The following is a 23,440-nucleotide window of genomic DNA, read 5'->3' on the forward strand; positions in this document are numbered from 1 at the left end:
TTTCCAAATAAAATAAAAGAAATGAAAAAAGTAATTGAAAAGAAAAAAACCCACCTCGGTATAAGGAGGGTAGTCACCAGTCACCAGAACCAAGGACGGGTGTTTTAGATTAATCTAAATCTAAATCTAAATGGAGTTTGAAGTTACAAGTTTGTATTGGAAATAAATATCTACTGAATCAAGCAACTTAAAAACTGTCCGGGTGTTCACAAGTCTGAGTAGACGATGAAATGACCCAAAGATGTTTTGAAAGTGAAATATCCCTTTAAACAAGAACAAAATAAATCCAACAGCCAAGATTTACCTTCTGAACAATAATCACCCAGTCCATGAAGTGTATTAAAGCCCTTTAGAAATGACAGATATATGCAGTATACTGGGATACAGACAGGCAAAATATAAAATGAGCTACAATTACATAATGATAAAAAATAACAGCATTTACAAAAGCTCATTTAATGATTCAAGTACCACTACATTATAACGTAAGTTCTCCGGTGAATTTAAAAGCATCTGTACAAAATGTACAAGATTTGTATACCATGCTGCAACTGTGTTTGTTGCATGATGAAAAGATTTGAGGCTTTTTTAACACTTATGTATGAATGAAACATAAAACGAAGGGTCATGACTCATGACACACATTTTCATTTACAGAAGTCCACTCTTTTTCAACAGCATCCTGGCTGAATTTGAAGGTTTTGGACAGCATTCAGCACATGTTGGAAGTGAAATATGATCAGCTATAGGTCATAAAGCTATATGACAAACCTTATTCGGTAAATGGGTTTCTGACTACTGTACATATCATGCGAGTAGTACATTTGTGCAGAACAGACAACAGTGTTGTATTCGTATATATACTGTTTTAAGATTGTATAATTAAACATTAAAAAAATAACTTGTCAGTCAATCAATTGAGCTGTATGTATACTGTACACTACAGTATGGATGAAGGAATACTGGACAACTCACCCCGGTGCTTGCCCGTTTTTACTCCCGGAATTTTCCCCAGTTAGGGGGATAACTTTGTAATATGCTATTGGCTGTTTGTATTCTTTTTGGAAAAATATAAAAAGATACTCCTGTGGAAAGGCTATTATTCTTTTTACTTATATTGACCCTATAAACAATTTAGTATATTATGTAAGGTTTTGCCCACTCAAATGGTACCTGTCAGATAATCCCCACATATCCTACAACAACTTCTGTGAACAGACTTCACTGTAGTGGCTTTTCATAAATTACATTTGTACTTAGGCTGTCTGCTGTCATGAAAGTGTATAGTTAGAGAAATTCAAAGTCCAGCCGTCTGCTGCCCAGCCTCTCCCACCCCTCACTGGGGAAAATTCTGGGAGGAAAACAGAAACGGGGTGAGTTGTCTTGTTACCGGATGAAGTAGACAGGGCTTCTACACCACCAGATGTGTAATACAGGTTGGTATTACACATTGGTTGGCTGAGGGAAGTAGGGGTGCTGGGGGGGCTGGAGCACCCCCTCCCCCCAGGCACAGCCCCTCCACCTCGGACAGGAGGGGGAAAATAATAATAATTTTAATCAAAACAGATTTCTGTAATAAATATGCTGTATCACAGTATCAGGCATCGGCGCCTTATCCTGGTTAATTGCCTGTTTCAGTTTGCTCATGCGTGTGGAGAGGGAAAGTAAATGCCACTTTTCTGCGTGAAAATGCACGTGCCTTTTGTGGCGCGCGCCCCCTACTGAACCTTCAGCACCTCATACTGTAAATATCTTCCCGCGGCCATGGTCCATCGACGTGTTTTAAAACCTCTATCAGCAGGAAATTGAATCCCAAATAGAGCGCGTTCATAAGCTGACGGATACAATGCCATTTCACATGAAATAAACGAGACCCACACCCCCCCAGCACGTATACTACAGACAATAAAATGTTAATAAAAACCATTCAGGGGAGCAAAAAAAGAAAAAAGGAGGGAGGGGAAGGATATCTTTCATCAACAAAATATCAATTTAACATGACAAACTTCAATAATATGTGCACTTCCTTGATCGCTGTACATTGTTTCACACGTCACAGTCTTACCAACAAAGACTGGCAAACATCAGTGGAGATTTAAGGGGTATTTGTGCAAAACAAAAAACTACAAAGAAAAACTACTGTATGCCAAAATGGCTGCCTTCTAAAAACACACCTTTGTAAAGAACAGACATCTTTGCAGCATACTGTTGGCTTATGCCTAAAAAATAATAATAATCCAACTAAACGCGGTAATGAAATAGAATTGGTTTCTGTAGATTCTCTTTAGAAACAGCACAGATCCAGCACAAACATTTTGATTCTTGAAACTTGAAAATGTGATTTCAAAGGGCGGCAACGTGGACATAAAAGCACATCTAAACGTGTTCACTTAACAGACATAGCTGTTAACTTGACTGGATTATAATTAGATTTTTGCGCATTATCTGTTTCCATTGCAAGGCTATTCCACTGTACCATTTGCAGTATGTCCTAAGGCCTAAGCATTGTTAAAAAATAAAATAAAAAAAGGTTTAGGTCTTGATATCACCTATAACTACTTACTGAACTTCCCCATTAGTGAAATACCTTCATGCAGAGGGACGGGACTGCAGCCAATTAAAAAAAAACTATGTTACGAACAGACGAATGTGAACCTTCAGCCATTTTGCAGTTCTGGTGAAAAAGGACCGTTCCATATACTGTTACCTAGCGAGCAGATGTTTACAGGTCCGCTTCAGGTGGGTTTGGATTCAGAACGTCTCCCCCCCCCCCCTCTGCCCCCCTCCCTCCAGTGTGTCAGAGTTTCTGTTGGTCGTACTGCTGGTACCGGTTCAATTTTTCTGGGTCGTTAGCGGCCATATGGGTAAAGTCCTGGAAAATGTCCTGGTACGTTTCATCTCCTGCAATGACAAATGAAGCAAGTGAAACACTGCACGGGGGAAGACTAGAAACAACAGCTTATTGTATTTGTTAAATTGTTACAGTAAATAAATACAAAGAAGTCTGAGCTACAGTAGGTGATAAAAACAACCCCCCTGTTCACTGCTGTGAACACAGAACAGTTTCCATCTGGTTTTGGGGGATTTTTGTGTAGAAACACAAAGCAGGGCGAGCATAACAATGAGAATCAATTGAGAGGGACAATGACAAAAAGAGACATGAAAAGTCAGCCATACCTGTCCGAAACACCACGGAGTCTCGACAGAAACAGAATGATGCGGAAGTAGAAGACAAGGTATCAGAATGGAAACGGAGAGGAAGTAAGAGGCAAATGGTTGTGAAAGAAAACAGGCGAAGGAAGCCTTTTGTTAGAAGAAATTACCATTGAGTCAGAAAGAAAGAAAGCCCACAAGGTTAGTTTGTTTTTTGTTAACAACTGTATTGTATTTAAAGTGCAGATGTTTTTTTTATGTACAAAAATACAGCTGTATTGGCCTCAGCACCCCCAAAGAAAGAAGATAACAGAAAAAGGCACAAACTCTGGGGAAAGAGTGAGGAAAAAGTAAAGAACACAGTGAAGAAATACTTTACAATGAATGACCATAACTTTGTTGCATGATGCGTTGCATTGTTAGCTTGAAAACCTGCTACTGACACCATCATATGCAACTAATTTTAACATGATTTGTTCCTGTGTATTAACCTGTGGATTCACTAAAAAATAATGCTGTTCGATACCGTCATGTTTTCATAATTAAATGTGACTAAATTTGACTGAGGATTTTTTTAATTTTCGTTTTTTTCATGCCATATGAAAGCAGGGAATCATAGCTTCAAATTTACATATTGGTTTAGTTTGGCCCACCAGTTTTGGAGATATATATGGCTTATAGAGTAATGTCTTGCAGAAAACAGCGAGTTGAGAAAACAGAGGTTCACTTCTGTGGTCTCTAACATTACACCTATAGCTACATGTTTAAGCATTTATTTCATATTTACATGTCAATTTCAGCTCCGACACTTATTTCAGACATGCTCTAGTATGTGAAGAGTCTGCCTGGGCTATTAACTCATTTTGGGAAAATAATAAAAAAAAGTATTTCTCCTCTGGTGAAAAGCTGGAATTTGCACGATGAAAGTCTCTCAGTCAAATCTGGTCAAATACCATTACATAGCAATTTAAGCTAGCAAAAGGTATAATTGCACAACTACAATAATTGAATGTTGACTTTCTATGTACTGGTAAATGTGCTAATACAGTTCCATAGGCTAATACACTGACAGCAGGCCATTGTAAAGTCAAATGTAATCAAGAGTGAAGAAACCCAGAAAGACAAGCCATTTGAAGGGAGCAGAGTGTGTTATTACAGAAAGCCTAGACTTTAATAAGACCTGTCTCTGAAACCTGTCGGCCCACCTGAACCTAATCAGGAGCAAACACACTCCAGTCAATGGGACTGTAATTTCTTGAAAACGGGGGTGTTTGGATAGCAGAGGCGGTGAAAGTGACAAGCTTAATGCTATGTGGCGTTCATCTCCCTGAAACGTCTCTCACCAGCTTTTTATTCATCAGCTGATTGGAAAGGCTGATTAAGAGGCCCTTACTTACCGAGGCGTACTAAAGGGAAAACGCAACGTGATTTTGTGAAAACTAAAACGCTGAAGAAAATGATCTCGTCTAGACCTTGGCTGATGGCATCTTCGGTTCTACTTCTGTCCATTCAGGTCCCTTTTCTCTATAATTGATATTATGTGTGTACCTGCTGCTAGACGTAAGACGATTCATCATAATAAGAGGAAGAGGGGACCAGATTACGTGTGTGTGTGTTTGCTGAACCTGAACTGAACCCGTTGATAAGGAACTGATAACAGTCTGTAGGCCTATATGAACCACAGCACTGGCATCAGACACTCTTATCTTCTTCCACTCTCGTACATATACTTTATGTCCTACCTAGACAAGGACATACAAATTCAAGCAACTGATACTTGTCCTCAAATGATCATTCCTAAAATCACAGGAATATTGTCCTGGCACTAAGGCTCTGACCCTCGACCATTATTTCTTCTCGCTGAGTCGCCATGGATGGATTACATATAATGTTGGTGATCTAGGAAATAACAGCTAAGTCTAGGGCTGCAGTTTGCCGAGCGTTTAGCTAAATGGCTCACATTTACAATGTAAAAGTCAAATATCACTACCGGTTTCATCGACGGAAGTCTTACAAAAACTACAATAACAAACAAAAGAACACACGAAAAGTTCTCATCACCTTGAGTACAATTCTTATACTGTAGGTCCAAAACATCACAGACTGACAAAAAAGAAATAAAGACAAAATGACCACGATGAAACGTTCCACTGCCAAAGAGCAGCCTACAGGCAGTTGTTAAATCACACTACCTACCGCCACACCGGCTACTAACAATAACACTTACACTAGCCCTCTGTCTACAGGACAACACACGGGCCATGTTTCTGAATACAGCACGCCCTCTTGTGGCCAAATACAGTACAGATAAATGCTACCCTGTAGAAGACCCATTGTCTGTGGGTTCTCTCAAGTCTAGTCTAGAGAAAACCAGAGCTCCAATTCAATCACTTCAACACGACCTTAAAAAAACAAGCAAACAAACAAAACTCTAGTGCAACTGTTTACATGCAGCCCTCTCCAACACATCATTCATTCAAACAGTCGTATTTGAGTCCACAAGCACTCATGTGCTCTACATCTATGATTCATAACCATGTCCCCGCTAGTGGTAGTGCTGGTTTTAGTCCATAATTGCACTCATCTGGCGTCCCAGATCCTCTGATTAGAGATGCCTATAAGATGACAGGAACGCCAGGTCAGCCGCACTAACATCCTGGTAAGAACTAGGGGCTCCCAGACGACCCTGCATTATGAGACCTGTCCTGTACACCGGAGATGATTGCTATTAATTAAAAATAAAAGTGCTTTTGTGCCCAATGAGATGAGACGGGGCCATCAGTAGTAGGGATGAGCTGTATGGGTTTGGGGGTGAAGGGTAACAGATCGGGGTACGTTTTTATTTTGGCGTCATTCCATATTTAAAAGTACTCAACTGTTCTGTGCTTCATTACTAGCCTAGATTAAAATCCTTTGTGAATGTTTACGGTCTTTCTTTTCTTTTTCTTTTTTTTAAAGCTCCCTTATGGGAAAGATAAATAGAAGCTTAGCTAGAAGTAGTAGGTGATACAAAGCTATACATGGTTAAATGTGTATATTTGTCTAAGCTATTGCACCCATTTCCTCTAGTGCTGTGCCATTCTCCAACGGTTTGCCCCTACTTGAATCCCCCCTAAACCACAAAAATATATGATCTTTAAGCTTGCAGCTTCTAGATCAGGTATTTTCAAATAGAAATTATAATAAAAAGGAACATTTTACCTACAAGGACATGCCCATATAGAGGGACGGTAGGTTAATTTGGTTAATATCTCACTGAAGTTTAAGACAATCGATCGAAGCCATCGAAAGGCATCGTAGGTTACAATTCTTGATTCCCGACATTGACGGGCCATTCGCAAGCACACTTACTGTAACGCCCAAAACACAATATTCTCAGAACAGAGATATTAAAATACCACAAAATAAATCTATTTAACTGAAAAAGAGAAGCAAGGATGCCAAGCAGGGCCCTCATGGCACTCACCCTTGTGCAAAGTGTGTTTCGATAACACACAGGAGAATACATTACCACCGTCAAGAGTTCCTACAAACTCTGCTTGCTTTGTGAAAATGCTGAATATGGATATATAAATGTATATATATGTATGTACATAGTTTACAACATTGTATGTCTGCTTATATGGTGGTTATGATTATATATATATATAAAAAATAACTAAACAAAAGACTGGCTAAAGATAAATAATATTTGTCCTAACCAGGCATTTGAACTTCACAAACCTAAAATGCATACAGTACTTAAAACAGGCCCAGGGTCAAATTGCACTGTTGTATCAAAGGAAAAGAAAAAAAGAAACACACAAACATGTAAAAATATGACAGAACCTTAAACATTAAGACTCAAAAATAGGAACCTTACAGGCATAGGAAAACGGACAAGATAATTGCATAACCATTTCAAAGGAATGTGAATAAATTATTCCCTCAGACCTGGTGCATTGTTGAGACAACCTTTTTCACTCAAAGCTGGTGTCTCAGAAGTCCTGATTATTGCCAGATATAGAGGACTACCTTGTTTTGAGGTTTCAGTGTTAGTTATGATATTGATGGCAGTTCCCAGGTTTTTTGCTTAAAGACATCGTGATCAGCCAAGGATACATGACTGTGATCGAACCAAGACTGCCGTGATTCCACAAAAGGAACACAGCATGCAAAAAGAACTTCCGCCACACAGTAAACCTTTATGAGTTAAATAAACACTCCAGATTTGACTGTGGCAGTTATTTCGGGTCACAGCTGTTTCTCCTGCAGTCTAACACAGTTGAAGAGTTCAGTTCCAAAATGATGTTTTTCCATTAGGGGAAGACGAACCCCCAATTACGTGAAAGCGTGTAACCTGCACTCTATGTTTGTCCTCCAAAGACTCCCATTACTACAGACTACCCATTAGAAAGACTCACATTACTACAGACTACCCATTAGAAAGACTCACATTACTACAGACTACCCATTAGAAAGACTCACATTACTACAGACTACCCATTAGAAAGACTCACATTACTACAGACTACCCATTAGAAAGACTCCCATTACTACAGACTACCCATTAGAAAGAGTCACATTACTACAGACTACCCATTAGAAAGACTCACATTACTACAGACTACCCATTAGAAAGAGTGACGTTACTGGTTATAAGCCCCATATTAATGCACATGACTCATGGGCTTAAATACCTCATAACCAAAGGGTTCAACATGGTGCAGACCTGGTACCAAGGTACTGTACTGTACTGTACTGTAGTGTAAACCAGTGTTTCCCAACCTGTGTGTCGTGGAGCTTTGGTGTTCCGTTTGATGTGTCCAGGTGTGCCGCCTGATTTGACCCAAATTAACACTATCCCTCCCCCGAAAGCAATAGCTACTGAGCTGCAGGCTTCCTGTTGTTGCGTCGTTGTTGCTGTAACACGTCTAATTAGACGTGTGACAACAACAACAACAACGGCGGAACAATAGACTCTAACGACCAGTACAGTACACTGTACTGTACTGTACTGTACTGTACTGTACTGTACTGTACTGTACTGTACTGTACTGTACTGTACTGTACTGTACTGTACTGTACTGTACGTGTAACAAAATGGCTGAGCCACCAGAAAGAAACACAATTGTGTGTTAATTACATGCTATTATTACCTTTGTCCTATATTTTGTGCCTGGGATAATTTTGTAGGACTAGGAAGGAATCTGTATTTCTTCCCAAAAGGCTAAAGGGATTATATTTTCTGTTCCTGTGGGGAGAGACCATACGGAGTGACCAGAAACACAATGGCCGGTCAGATGGCTACGATGAAAGGGGAGGGTCGAGCTACACCTTACAATTCCCCAGACATCCACAGCATCGTATCCACAGCATCGTCAGCTGCAATAAACACCATTTTGGAATAATCTCTTCAACTGACCCTGGAGTTGATGGCTTTATAACCTGGTCATATTAACACAACCTATAGCACCCGACTATGGAACCACACACACACACACACACACACACACACACACACACGCACACGCACACAGTGCACCTGGATGGAGGCTGGCAGGTTTAAAAGAAGGTCCATTGCACTCAGACAAGGTACAGGAGGACACATGAACAAATCCTGCGATGTTAGGGTCAACTCACTTTCACTCCAGTGTCCAGTCAGTTCACACACATATTCTTGTCCAAATCAGAAAATGTGGAGGTAATTTTGCTAGTTGACCGAGTGTGGATATTTTTCCTAAAGCAACGCCTGTTACATTCTTTATACATACATGTACATTCTCACCTAAAGAAAGACAATGAGAATGAAGTAATTATTATGGTGTGAACTACTTTACATAACGTGTTGTCCATTTTGACTGGAGTTGGCTGAAAGTGAATCGACCCTCACACACTTCCTAGTTTCTCTCAAAAATAGCAGACCTACAAGCTCGTAGCACGCCACTCGGTGGTGCGCTATGAGCTTGTAGATCTGCTATTTTTAAATAGATAAAGCATAGCATAATGCTAACACCAAGAGAGAGACGTGTTTGACGGGTACTAGGTTTCTTCCAGCTGCAGGCTAATGAACTCCTGCATGCATTTCCTGTACTGCATCTCGGTGGGGCTGTTGCTGGTACCTGACTGGCTGTAGGGCCCCTCCGCCTCGCGCATCTCCTCGTTCATCTTGGCCAACCGCAGCCTGGGGGGTGGAGTCAAAAGAAGACAGGGTTGTCAGTCAGGGGCTAGCGGTGGTATGGTGTGCATGTTGTTGTTGTTACAATAATAATAATACATAATGTAATATATAGATAATAGCGTATAATGTATAATACATCGACAACAGACACGTTTTAAAAGCCCACACAGTTGAAGTACTACTACCTGGGTGACAATGTCAGCTAAAACAAAATACATACATGCATACATGGATGCACCTGGGACGTATCCTCAGTGATGTATCCCAAGGTCATCGGGGCTACGGGTCTCCCAACATCATACCCCTCACTCAGGTGACCCAGCCGGGAGTGATCAAGTCCCGACTTACGTCCCAGTAGCTACCCTCGATCAGTCCCATTAGGGAAACACCAGGGCCACAACAATCCGTTCCTCCTGAACTACTCTGCCGGGACTGGGAGGTACCATTCTGGCGTGTGGAAGGACTAGGCTCTGTGGGTTGACTCCTGTCCGAGTCCGGGCCCCTCCTACGTCTCACCAGGTCCACTCCTGCTCTCACCAGGTCAGGCCCTGTGTGTTGCACCAGACTCCCAGCACCTGGCACTCTATTCAGGAATGGTGGATTCTCGAGCCTTGAGAGGGAACCTTCTCAAGGGCTTCTATAATTTTCCATTCGACTCACTGTTTGGATATTGCACGATTTATCAATCACTGTTATACGCTTTTACTATTTGCTGTACTTTACCTTCCACAGCTAACGAAGTTTCAGACTTTTCCCAAATTCAGTACTTTTTTGGGGGGTTTTATTTAATGAAATGTGTGTATTGTTCTGAATTTCCAGATGTATACATGCTCACTGATAGTAGTTGTATTTAAGGCCTCAGCTGTGAAACTCACAGTGTAACGATGTCAGCATTGGCCGCCTCCACCGCCATGGACAGGGGCGTCTTCTCTTCGATGTCCGCAGCGTTTTGATTGGCTCCTCTTTTCAGGAATAAACACACTTGCCTGAAATAAAGACACAAGGACCTGTACTTAATTCCCGTTGGATCAAACACTGTGACGTCGTCAGCAGCAGCACACAGCTCTCATTCCTGATAGCTTAACGCAGAATAAATGACTCCCGTTAACATCAGTGCCCTCTACAAGCGGGATGCTGTTCCACAGCGTTGATGAATTTGACCTTTCCTTAAGACACAATTACTTGAAGTACACTGTAAGTGCCCAGACAGACAGACAGAGTGCAGTGGTTAAGGTCGAAAACTCGTGTCTGGAACAACACAGACACGCCTGGGATCAAATCCTCACAATTGGCTTTCTCTCCCTCGGAGACAGTGTCGCACATACTTCAAATTAAAAATCTCGAGCCACACCTGTTATGTCCAAACAATAATTGATCTACTCTACTCTGTGGGTCTTGAAACCTAATTTACACCAAAGAAAATTCATCTGAGGATATACATAGTTCGATATGTAAAACCAACTGACTGGAATATTTCTCAAAATGTTGTGTCTTAAGTGGTTAGTTGATAGGCACAAATTGCATTCAGTTCATGTTGTGTCCAGTAGGTGTCACTGTCTCACTGCGTATCACATAACCCAAGTGAGTCAGTCATTCTTTGAGCTGTATCCACTACGGCCTCACACAGGGACCGTTTCTGTGTCACTGAACTGAACTGCATATCATATGCAGATCCAACTCGTCTGACACATGTTGTTTTCTATGAGTGTGGCTAGTTTGTGAGAGATTAATACTAGATAACACCTGCAAGGCACAAGGTGATTTAGTATTGATGAGACGGAGGAACACTGACCCGGTGTGTCCCCGGATGGTAGCGTGGTGGAGTGGACCTCGACCCTGGGCGTCTTGCTGGTTCACATTAGCCGCGTTCTGAAGGAGGAACTCGCAGGCAACCAGGGAGCCCTGCAGGGAAAAAACACACGGTGAGATTCCCACAGATTACAACCACACACGGAGATTTAGAAAACCTGACCAATGACAAAAAACTCCCATATCTGCTGGGCGAAGTACAACAATGTGCAAAACACAGCAGCAAGATTTGTGAGCTGCTGTGATAGGAGAAGGATTTCAAACGGAACACAAACACCCTAAAGACTAACCATTGTGTATATTCCTGCACTATACCTGCATCGAGTGACCTTGGTACATAGAATTTGATCTATTGAAGATTCTGACCTTCAAATGTACATCATTTTTGTTTTGATTGTATTTCTGTATTGTTGTATTGTTCTTTCTGCTTTGGCAATGTAAACGTATGTTTTCTCATGCCAATAAAGCCCTTTGAATTGAATTTAATTGAATTGAGATTAGATTCACTTATTGATCCCCAAGCCGGGGAAATTCAAGATGCAGCGAGCGTATTTTTAGCCTGCTGCGAGATCCCGCACTGAGAAGAAGAAAACGACAGACGTTCAATCAGTCTGAACTTCCACGACACTCGATATCCATCCGACACGCCGAGGAGGATAAATAAAGCACTGCTATACTGCAAGTTACTGTAAGTTGTATTTCTTCTCTGCGGCTCCACTTACGCCCTGCACGGCCATGATGAGTGGCGTCCTCTTGTCGTCCTCGCCGTTGACCCAGTTGACCTCGGCGCCGTGGGCCAGAGCCTCGGCCATGTCCGGCAGGCTGCGGGCGCACGCCGCCCAGTACAGCTGCAGGCCCTGGCTGTACTCCTTGGGCTCGTAGAACACCACCATCTCCTTGCAGGGAGACGGAGGAGGCAGCGTGGCCGGCATGGCCATGGGTGGAGGCTCCGGAGCTTCTGATGGAGGGGAGAGAAGGAGAACCATGTTTGTGTAAATAGGTCAGGGAAATAAACTAGGTCTGTGAATCTCATGGTAATGATATTCAACGTCACTCCTCCACACAGTATGACTGGGGTTCCATCCTACACACCAGGACATTCATTGCCTTCCCTTGGTGTCCATGTAATGGCAGGTACTAAGTTACCAACTAGTCCCTGACTGGTAGTAGGATAGAAAAAAACAGCAGTATGCGACTACCGAGGACTGGAGTAACGGCGTGTGTGCATAACAAGAAATGCATGATTCATTATGTTAGTACGTCTGTGTGTGTGTGTGTGTGTGTGTGCGTGCGTGCGTGCGTGCGTCTTCTCTACCTGTGTCAGCCAGGCTGTTAGTGGAGGGGGTGTTACTGTTGGCCAGCATCTCCCTGCTCCCATCAGCGCTGTTCTGGATGCCACTGTCTGCACTCTTTACTGTAAACAACACAATAGCCTCACATTTCACCACTGGCACCGATACACAAACAGCATGGCTACTTACTGTACACTGACAGGAGAGAAAATATTAGGAATTAACACCTTCCTTCCAAACACCCTGTCTCAGCTGTCCAATGACCAGCCACCGCAATATCGAATAAGGGTGGTTATGTTCCATAGTCATTCAAGTTTCTCTTTTAAATTAATAAACAAAAACATATTATCCTGTATATATGTTCATTGGTAATATTGGGACATGAGAAACATCACGGTACTTATGTTTTTAAGTATTGAAGGCTTTGTTTGCTCTTTCATAAAAAAGCAGGTGTTTTCCTACTATTTTGTACCCACAGGCCCCTTTTCCACCAAAATTTTCCACTTTGGTTCTAGTTCTAGAACTGGTTCCGTAGATTCTTGGAACCTTGGTGCTTATATGGAAACAGTAGCCATCTTTTTGGTTCCACTTCCGAACCAACATTTTCAGTGGAACACTGGTTCAATATTAGTGCGGAAAAAACTAACTGAACCGGTTCAACCCGGGTGGGAAAGGGGCCCCAGTGCACTATGTATCCAACGGACAGAAAGTGAATGTGACCACAGTTATCCACCTCACCCGAAGAGGCAATTAAAAAAAAACACTGACCACAACAATGACCACAACCATGTGAGATAGACAAAGCAATACAAGTTATATATTATATATTTATACATAGAGAGAGAGAGAAAGTGAGAGACAATCCCCGGGGAAGAACACATGGCACGCTCCGCAATGTGCTGAACAAGGACGGGCCTGCCCATCATAAGCCTCAAATAGGGGGAGGGGAAAAGGGGCGGTGGGTGAGTGGGTATATTAGCAGGCAATGCACCTGAGCGATGGAGGAGGAGGAGGAGGGGGAGGGGTGTATAGGAAACATTGAGCCTTTTTTAGTACTTACTGCTCCTTAGCTTGGAGGAAGTGTCAAAGTAGGAGAACAGAGAGTCGAGCTCGTCGGCACAGAAGAGGGAGTCTCGGCGGGCCTCCGAGCCACCGGCGGCCGCTACGCAAGGGGGTTACGGGAGGGCCGAGGAGGGGCACAACATGGGTGGAAGGGTGGGGGTCCAGGTGGGTGGGCAGGAGGGGGGGGTCAGGTTGGGGTTAAGGCAGCGAGGAAAGGATTAGTCCAGAAGCACAAAGCAGCCAGGAGAGAGAGAGAAAGAGGGTGAAGGATTATAGGAAAGAGAAAGTGGAGAAGAGAAGGAATATAAAAAAAAGCAGGGTGGAAGCACAGGAGGTTAAACTATGAGCTTTTGAGCTACGCTGAAAGAGAGACAGACCACGAGAAGCAATGGGAGACGCAGAGAGAGAGGGCACACGGCCATGTGTTGTTGTTGTTTAACACACAACATATGACACCTGTGTGGATGCTTTTAGAGCTCTGAGGTTTCTTCCCGTACCATGCATGGCATAAAACATTTATGTATGTATGATACTCGTTATCCCTGGCAGCGGCAAAGCCTAATTTATACTTTTGTCATACGACGGTGTACATGGATTAAAGCTAAAGTAATTCTCACGACTGAGAAGCCAAGCTGCAATTTGTGAAACCGTGTGACTGGACCTGTTTCCTAAACAATTACGGCAATATGTATTACTATCATTTTGAACCTATGTTATTTGCTCTTCTACACTACACACAGCCAAACAGTTAAAGAAATTGGTTTTTATGGAAGAAGCTTCTGAACACATATTCTATTGCTAATTCGACATCTTCAAATACTGATTTACGTCATATAATACCGATGACGTAAATCAGTGGTGATGACTGAGAACTTTAATCCATGCGTGTATAAATTAAGCATTAGTGTGAAATGGAACCCAACCCTGGCAGTAGAGCTTCTGAAACCCTGTACCCATTCTGTAGGACAGGATGACAAAGATGACCCTATGCTCTAATGGTGTGCTCTCACTAGAAGCCAAGTACATGTCATTTCTTTTCACAGTATGAGTATACATACATACAAAGTCAATGCAAAAAAATAATGACACAAATTGGCACCATTTTAGAATTTGCGGCACGAAAGTTGAAATATTCCAGAAATTCGCGAGAATAACAAAAATATACATGTGAGTGAATTGAGGCAAAATGTAGCTTCAGGTTGGTTGAGAACAAACCATTACAGACGGTACTCCTCACTACGGTATGTCTAAAGCTGCTCTCTGCTAAGGCCTACCAATGGGTTAATATATCGTTGCTGTCGGGTGAAAACCTTGTATGAAAATAGCCGCTCTGCTATTATTTAACTACTTTTGTGCGACACTCTCGGGAAATAATGTGGAGATACAAGGTTTCTGCGAGACAGCACCAATATTATCGTTTGGGGATTTGTGGTTTTTATCAAATATGTGCCAAGGTTTGAAGAACACCATTTCAGACAATACTAAGCAAGGTGGGAATTTAACACCAGCCTGCACCGAAAATGCTGATCCAAAACTCCTAGTTGAACTGGTGCAAGGTTGTATAATACAACCAGCTGCTCTTTGTCCACCACTTTGTCCACCAACACCACCAATCACTCCCAATCTTCCGCCGTAGCCTGAAAACCCACCTTTTCAGACTCCATCATGGCCCATAGGCCATAGCACTTACCCTAACCCCTTAGATAGCATTTCTGTTGGCTTAGATAGCATTTGACACAGACTTATAGCATGTTATGTAGACAGCACTATATTGTATATAGTCATAGCACGCCATAGTACATATGTATAGTTTATATGTATAGTGTATGTATAGTTTCATTATATAGATATTCCACTGTTACCTTCTTAGCTTACGCATGTTTCATGATAAATGCTTTTATGTGATGTATTCCCATGCTTTTGTTCTTGCTTAAATGTAAGTCGCTCTGGATTAAGAGCGTCTGCTAAATGCCTAAATTGTAAATTGTAAATTGTAACAAGGCAGAACAAGGCTGGGCTGGGTTGGGTGGGTGCGTTCGTTTTCACCGACCTGACTGTCCGGAGGCGTTGGAGGCCGGTCGTAGTTTGGGCGTGGGCGGTGGGGGTCGGGGGGGCAGATGCTCGGAGCTGCTGCTCAGCCTCTTCTCCTGTTTGCTCAGAGAGACCACCTTGGTACGCAGCTCCTCGTCCGACGGCCGGCGCACGAACCGCCGGTCCACGTACTTGGCTTTGATGTAGGCCTCGATCTCGTGTCTGCAAGGACCAATAAAAGTATCTCAATACCACAATGTAGAAATACTCTGTTACAAGTAAAAGTCACTGGTATTCAGAGTTTACTTAGTAAAAGTACAAAAGTACTGGCATCAAAATATACTTAAAATGCCAAAAGTAAATATAATAGACTGAACTGATCTTGCAAAATAGTGGTTTTCAGTTGCTCGCATTGCTAGTGAGTGACTGAAGAACACGGGCACCCATCAGCTCTTGAGCAAAAAGCACCGCCTACCTGGGGTCTCCGGGCTGTGGTTTCCTGGACGCCAGCTCTTCTCTGCGAGCCTCGTAGATCTGGTTGATCACTCCGTTCCCCAGCTCACACATCAGCTGTGACAGAAGTAGAGAGTACAGTATATTCATGACTCATGAGACTGCCTGACACAGTCATTGACATGCCTGTCAGTATCTGCTGAACAAAACATAACTAGCACTGCATTGTTCTTTGAGAACTTGTCACGCATGTCTCTATATGACGTGCCAAAAATCGTTGTGTGGCGTCACTGAAACCCCACTTGTTCACACTGCGACGCATTGTGAATGCCTCCCTTAGTAAGTGTAAGAAATGCAACGTAGCTTACTACATTTCTAGTGTGCAATTGACAATTGCTATAATATACTAATAGCTGACAAAGGGCCCCCAGACATCCCCCCAAAAAGGCATGGGACCACCAAAAACTCCCTACCAAAATTAGCATTACTCACCTTTAGTAATTCCGGTTCCCATGAGTCCAGAGTCAGAGACCGCACCTTGGAGAAATGTACTCCCAGACTCCTAGGGAAATGGATGGAGGAGGCATGTTTAAATTAAATAGTTGCATTCTATGCTTTGGCCACAAGATGGAAGTTGTGCTTTACACACAAAAAAGGATTCAAATGCAAAAGTAGCAGATCTACGAGCTTGTGGACTTTGGGCGTTAACCCCTTTTGGTGTTTTAAACATTGTTATAATTTAGCTATTTTTTTTAAATCGTGAAAATGTGGAATCTTTTTTTTTAAACTCAAATCTTTGCTTCTGGGGGGTACCTGGAACAACATATTTTTAGATGGGGTTCAACGGCCTCTTACATAAAAAATGTGGGTTCCTTGACCTTGAATATTGAGCACCACTGAAACATGAGGTATTTCAGAAAACTGTCAGGATTTCGACGTCCGGCCTAAATGGGTTAATTCACCAAAAAAAACATGAAAAAAGTTAAAATATTGAAATAAGAGGTTTCTGTGTACCTGTGGATGCCAGAGCACTGTATGCAGAGGGTGATGCCCAGGTTGATGCTCGCCCAGCGGGGGTCCGGCTGCCCACAGTCGCAGCAGGTGGTGTTTCCAGGGATGGCCAGGACCCTCTGCAGGGCGCTCTCCCCCTTCAGGGGCCTCTCCTTGGGCTCGCCGCCAGAGTCCAGGCTGCCCGTCGACGTGGAAGACTTCCGGTCAAGCTTCTAGCACAAAAGGGAGGAAGAAAACAAAAAGAGTGGTCTATTGTTTTGTTTGTTGCCATTTCATTGTTTGTTACGTTTATTTAACCCCGTTTATAATAAATGACGGACACTACGATTGATTGTTGATGTGACATTTTGGTTAAACTGACGATGGTTTGAATTGTTAAGCGATACTTACGACCAGTGGTGGAGAGTAACATACATTTACTTGAATATTGGACTTAAAAGGGGAATTTCACTTTCAACCATGCTTGGGGTCATTTTAGACGTCTATACTAAGGCTTTTGTGTTTCACCCCGGACAGTTTTTAAGTTGCTTGATTTAGTATTTAGAAATGTAATATACATATTAGACATCAGACATGCCACCCATTGTAACTTCAAACTCATTTAGACTCCTTGGTTCTGGTTGGTCTCCTTGGAACCTCTGTTCCAAGGCCACTAATGTTGTTATGGAGAGGGAAGTCTGGAGCACTCTGGTTGAGCTGTTGCCCCCGCGACCCGACTACGGATAAGCGGTTGAAGATGGATTGATGGATGGTTCTGGTCATTGATATTTGCCTTCTAAAACCAAAATAGTGAATCAAGCAATTTAAAAACTGCCTGGAGTGAAATATCCCCTTTAGTAAAAATATGTTGAGCTTGTTTATTTTGCAAGCCCATGACTTTGTACTTAGGCCCTTTAGGCCCCATTTCAAACATAGTGAAAATAGCAGATGTTCAGTCAGTGTCACATGTGGCGTTGTGTTGAAGCTACCTCGTCATCATCTCCCTTCTCTCTGAAGGCGGTGGCGATGCTGTTCTGGACGGCTTTGATCCACGCCTGCCTCAGCTTCTCAGAGTCAGCCTGCATCATACAACTCCTGGTGAGGAGGACGCACGGACACACGCACACGCACGCACACGCACACACACAAAATAAACCGTGCTCCCATTGTGCCTCTACAATATTTCACTGCCGTAACCTCTTCAGCCTGATTTATACAGTACTTCATCAAACGATGATGTTGTGCAGAAATATTACATCTACAGTACGTACATGTCCCTTCTTCTTGCAGTACAATGATTGTTTTTCCTGTATATAATCTTTACATCAACACCAGCCATGGGGGACTATTGCTTTCAATGACAATGACACCAGATTGTGTGTGTGTGTGTGTGTGTGTGAGTGTGTGTGTGTGTGTGCGTGTGCATGCGTGCGTGTGTGTGTGTGTGTGCGCACGTGTGTGTGCGTACTTACTTGGTAGGGGAGACCACCTCGAAGCAGAAGCGTCGCTCTATGTCCTCGCAGTGTTTGACTGTACATAACCTCAGGTCTTCCACTACCACTGTAGGGTTGTCCTGCAGGGGGCGGCAGAGGGCCGGGTGTTCACACTTCACATACTGAGCAACGATAGACCCAAAGTGGTTCCCAAAGCATTTTAGCTCAAGAGATTTGAAGTTTGGCTTGGGACCCATACTAGTGAAAATAACAGCTCTACAAGCTCACAGTCTAGTGCAAATAACAGATCTACAAGCTCACAATCTAGTGAAAATAACAGATCTACAAGCTCACAGTCTAGTGCAAATAACAGATCTACAAGCTCACAGTCTAGTGCAAATAACAGATCTACAAGCTCACAATCTAGTGAAAATAACAGATCTACAAGCTCACAATCTAGTGAAAATAACAGATCTACAAGCTCAGTCTAGTGCAAATAACAGATCTACAAGCTCACAATCTAGTGAAAATAACAGATCTACAAGCTCACAATCTAGTGAAAATAACAGCTCTACAAAGATCGTCTATTTTCACTACTTCTTAAACATTATTTTTTTCCTAATTTATGGAATTTTATTTGATTTCCTCATGAAAAAATACTGAAAAAATAAATAATTTAATTTGTTTGAATTCACGTTAAAATTTAAAAATTCATGTTATTTTGTTTTTGTTATGTTTTGAAATAATAATAATTTGAAACAAAAATGTAGGAAATCAAAAATAAACCGAGCCATGAAAATGTGTCCCTGGATGAAATACGTTCAACCTCGCCTCTCTATGTGGGGCATGATGTCATCATGGGTGAAGGTTTTTTTATTTATATTCTTTATCCTCCAAGAAATAGTACAAATAGTTGATCTAAGCATAGCAATGCGACACGCACAAAAAAAAAGTACAGGGCTTTGCAGCAACTTTGCACCAAGCATGCAGCAGCCCAGTTGAACAAGCATTGGATCTCATCAGAGCCTCATGTCTCCTGCCCTGAGCCTCTCACGTTCTATACAAACATTATAGAATGGTGCAGAAAACGAATGTGAACGCAGTGTTTCCAACCGCTGCAAGCTCAGAATATAGTGCTTTTTTAATAGTCCAATTACTGTGTTCAACATTTACATATTTAAACTAGCCTGTGTGCATACAAAAAGAGTAGATGAATAATAAATGAAGATTTACCTAATGTAATAAACAAAACCAAAAGCAGCATACAGGCTCAAAATCTGTCTGCTTTCCGAGTACTTGCTTATTATTGTTGTAAGTAAATAAGAGTCTCTGCTTAATAATCTGCCCGGTTAAACAAAGACTATGTTAAAAAGAAATGCAAAACTGTGAGAATGTTTATGATTTCACAATATACCGCTTTCACTCGGCGCCAAACCACAGCTGGATCAGCTGGTTCAAGTACTCTTAACGTCCCTTTGGGATCACTACAAATATCCATTTATTTATTATTCTTTTTTTAATCATATAACATTCACTGTTGCTTCTGGCATCTGTGTGTTCCGTGTGCAACAGCTTTAGCTTGGTGTGTCAGTGCTGCTCTAGTCCAGTGGTTCAGATGCGTGGTGTGTCAGTGGTTCAGTGGAAATAGCCGATCTACAAGCGCATAATGAGTCGCTTCACGCCGCGTTATGAGCTTGTAGATCGGCTATTTTCATTACTATTTACTTTACTAATTTATGGAATTTCTTAATTTTTCTTTCCTTTCTTCGTAAAATTACTGGAAAAAGAAATGTTGGAGAATTCATGAAAAGATTAGCTTTTTAGGGAATGTTTCAACCTGGACCATTCCATGAGACAAGGAACCAGTGCTCTCTAATCTCAACCTGGACCATTCCATGAGACAAGGAACCAGTGCTCTCTAATCTCAACCTGGACCATTCCATGAGACAAGGAACCAGTGCTCTCTAATCTCAACCTGGACCATTCCATGAGACAAGGAACCAGTGCTCTCTAATCTCAACCTGGACCATTCCATGAGACAAGGAACCAGTGCTCTCTAATCTCAACCTGGACCATTCCATGAGACAAGGAACCAGTGCTCTCTAATCTCAACCTGGACCATTCCATGAGACAAGGAACCAGTGCTCTCTAATCTCAACCTGGACCATTCCATGAGACAAGGAACCAGTGCTCTCTAATCTCAACCTGGACCATTCCATGAGACAAGGAACCAGTGCTCTCTAATCTCAACCTGGACCATTCCATGAGACAAGGAACCAGTGCTCTCTAATCTCAACCTGGACCATTCCATGAGACAAGGAACCAGTGCTCTCTAATCTCAACCTGGACCATTCCATGAGACAAGGAACCAGTGCTCTCTAATCTCAACCTGGACCATTCCATGAGACAAGGAACCAGTGCCCTCTAATCTCAACCTGGACCATTCCATGGGACAAGGAAAGGGATAGAAACATTAACACATCTATATTTAACGGCGGTCCGAAGTCACTTGACCTACCTTGAATTTCTTCTGGTAAACTAGCTGATTGTTCTGGATGGAGAACCAACGCCTGAAAGAGAATCACATGAGTTTAAAACACGCACGCACGCACACACACACACACACACACACACACACACACACACACACACACACACACACACACACACACACACACACACACACACACACACACACACACACACACACACACACACACACACACACACACACACACACACACACACACACACACACACACACACACACACACACACACACACACACACACACACACACGCACACACGCAAAAAGACAGTCACATGCAAAAATCAAAGCGTCACAACAACAAACGCCATTCATACATTTGCAGCGTGACGTTGTTGTGGCTCAGACAGGATCACCTCATCTCTGATGTGTTTTCACTTAGAAGGGCTACTGACCGACTTGTTCTAAATTCATGACCGTGTGCAGAAATACCGACCCTATCGACCCTATCCACACTTCAGTTCATTGGTAGCCTATTTGTGTTTGTCAATTTGACTGCCAGGGGCTTCCCATTCAGTCACACACACACACACACACACACACACACACACACACACAGGCGACACGCCACTACACACACACGGGCGACACGCCACTAAACACACACACACACACACACACACACACACACACACACACACATCATTTTTGGACCACGATGCTTTATATACGAGACAATTTAAAATGAAACTTCTACGGCCGTGGAGGACCAGGGGATGAGTGAGTGACATCAGGACTTGGGGCCCTGGAGGAGCAGGGGATGAGCGAGTGACATCAGGACTTGGGGCCCTGGAGGAGCAGGGGATGAGCGAGTGACATCAGGACTTGGGTATAGACGTCACCGTCTGTCCGCTCCGCTGTAGCGCCGACATAATGAAGTGACACTATTCCGGTAGTGTCTCAGCCCTGCGTTCGTGTCTCGCCTTTAACTTAACCCATTTTGACCTGAGATCACATTCTAAAAATGTCTTCCACATCCTGACAGTTTTCTGAAAAAGCCATGTTTCTATGTCGGTCGTACTTCGATTTTACAAAAAAATAGCAGACCTACAAGCTCGTAGCGCGGCACTCGGTGGCGCGCTACGAGCTTGTAGATCTGCTATTTTTCAATAGCTAAAGCATAACACGATGCTAGCACCAAAAGGGGTTGCCGCCCAAAATGGGTTAAGGCGTATTACTGGTAAAGTAATAAATAAAATAGATCAAATAAATGCTGATTGTTTGCGTTTACAGAACATTTTATCTGTATGGAGGCCACAAGACAGACAGGATCATTGACATTCTGGCGGCGCCAGGTGTGAGAGCCCACCTCAGCACGATCGATCACACTTTAGGGGAGACATGCACACTCAGCACAACTTGCACACACACGCAGACACGCAGACACATACACGCAGACACACGCACACACATTAACTGGGATTTATCGAGTGGAGGCCTGCATGCCTGGGATATTTATATGGTGAATAAAACAACAGCACTTCGAGGCTCGCAGGTGTTTCCATTGCCTCAAAGTTTTAATTTCATCCCATTTTATTTCGGTTTTGCGTTAAGCTCTTTGTAACTTTGGATTGATACAGTACGTGCTATAAAGATAAAATACACTATTATTATGTTGTGCATATAAATGCACAAGCTGTGTCTATGTACAAACACATACTGTAGGTTCATATAGTACACACACTCTCCTCGTCCCTAATTAACCCATTCTGAACGGGCACCCATTTTGGTGTCAGCATCATGTTATGCTTTAGCTATTGAAAAATAGCAGATCTACAAGCTCATATCGCGCCACCGAGTGGCGCGATACGAGCTTGTAGGTCTGCTATTTTTGAAAAATCGAAGAGCGACTGACATTTTTAGAATCTGATCTCAGGTCAGAATGGGTTCATCAGACCAGTGTGTGTCCGGCGGAAACCTCGTATGAATCTGATCTCAGGTCAGAATGGGTTAACAAGCGATGCACAACAGCGTCACATCACCTCAACACCACCTGTCCACCAAATCGATAACTCCTCCGTTTAGCTCTGCGGCCTGATTCCCTCATTCTACCGTTCCCATGGGAGGGGTCAGTGCGGGTTGACCCGCCACCATCTGCTGCAATCACTAAATACGGAATGGATTTGCATGTCAGAGCTGCGAACGGTCCTCCACGCCACAGTGTTGGACAAACCGCGGAGGTGCTGGCTGGCCACAGGGAAACAGAGCTGAACACCCAATGTGCAAATGCTGCAATGCAGTGATAGCACTTCATGCCCCACGTTTCAACCAGCAGTGTCTCTTAGACTTAGAGGGAGATTCACACAGGATTGAATCCCTCAAAACAGAATCTGCCAACAGCGGAATCTGTCACCGTCCTGGGATTTTATGAGAGCATGGAAACGGTGCCGGCTTTGCGTAAATTGTGACGTGCCCCCTATTCACTATTCTGTGCATATAGGGTTGCAACTCCGACGGCGCTGAGTCGGCTCAAGCGAACTTCGCAACGTTCGACGCGGCTCTGTGGCG

The 23,440-nt window shown here is 42.9% G+C and overlaps 1 protein-coding gene across 1 annotated transcript in view; it reads right to left on the minus strand.

The window, feature by feature from the left end:
• Positions 1-299: 299 nt before the first annotated feature.
• Positions 300-23,440, minus strand: part of LOC310860518 (arf-GAP with coiled-coil, ANK repeat and PH domain-containing protein 2-like) — a 103,907-nt gene continuing 80,766 nt past the window's right edge. The window contains exons 10-23 of the mRNA XM_083767470.1: positions 20,902-20,953; positions 18,423-18,523; positions 17,940-18,045; positions 16,975-17,183; positions 16,453-16,522; positions 15,983-16,077; positions 15,527-15,729; positions 12,438-12,536; positions 11,845-12,080; positions 11,106-11,215; positions 10,189-10,299; positions 9,255-9,316; positions 1,416-2,901; positions 300-962 (exon numbers count right to left, since the gene is read on the minus strand). Coding sequence (XP_083623596.1) covers positions 2,798-2,901; positions 9,255-9,316; positions 10,189-10,299; positions 11,106-11,215; positions 11,845-12,080; positions 12,438-12,536; positions 15,527-15,729; positions 15,983-16,077; positions 16,453-16,522; positions 16,975-17,183; positions 17,940-18,045; positions 18,423-18,523; positions 20,902-20,953 — 1,558 coding nt within the window. The 3' untranslated portion in view covers positions 300-962; positions 1,416-2,797. The remainder of the gene's footprint in view (positions 963-1,415; positions 2,902-9,254; positions 9,317-10,188; positions 10,300-11,105; positions 11,216-11,844; positions 12,081-12,437; positions 12,537-15,526; positions 15,730-15,982; positions 16,078-16,452; positions 16,523-16,974; positions 17,184-17,939; positions 18,046-18,422; positions 18,524-20,901; positions 20,954-23,440) is intronic.

Source organism: Protomyctophum parallelum (assembly GCF_964188405.1).
Source record: "Protomyctophum parallelum genome assembly, chromosome: 6".
In the NCBI taxonomy this organism is placed as follows: domain Eukaryota; kingdom Metazoa; phylum Chordata; class Actinopteri; order Myctophiformes; family Myctophidae; genus Protomyctophum; species Protomyctophum parallelum.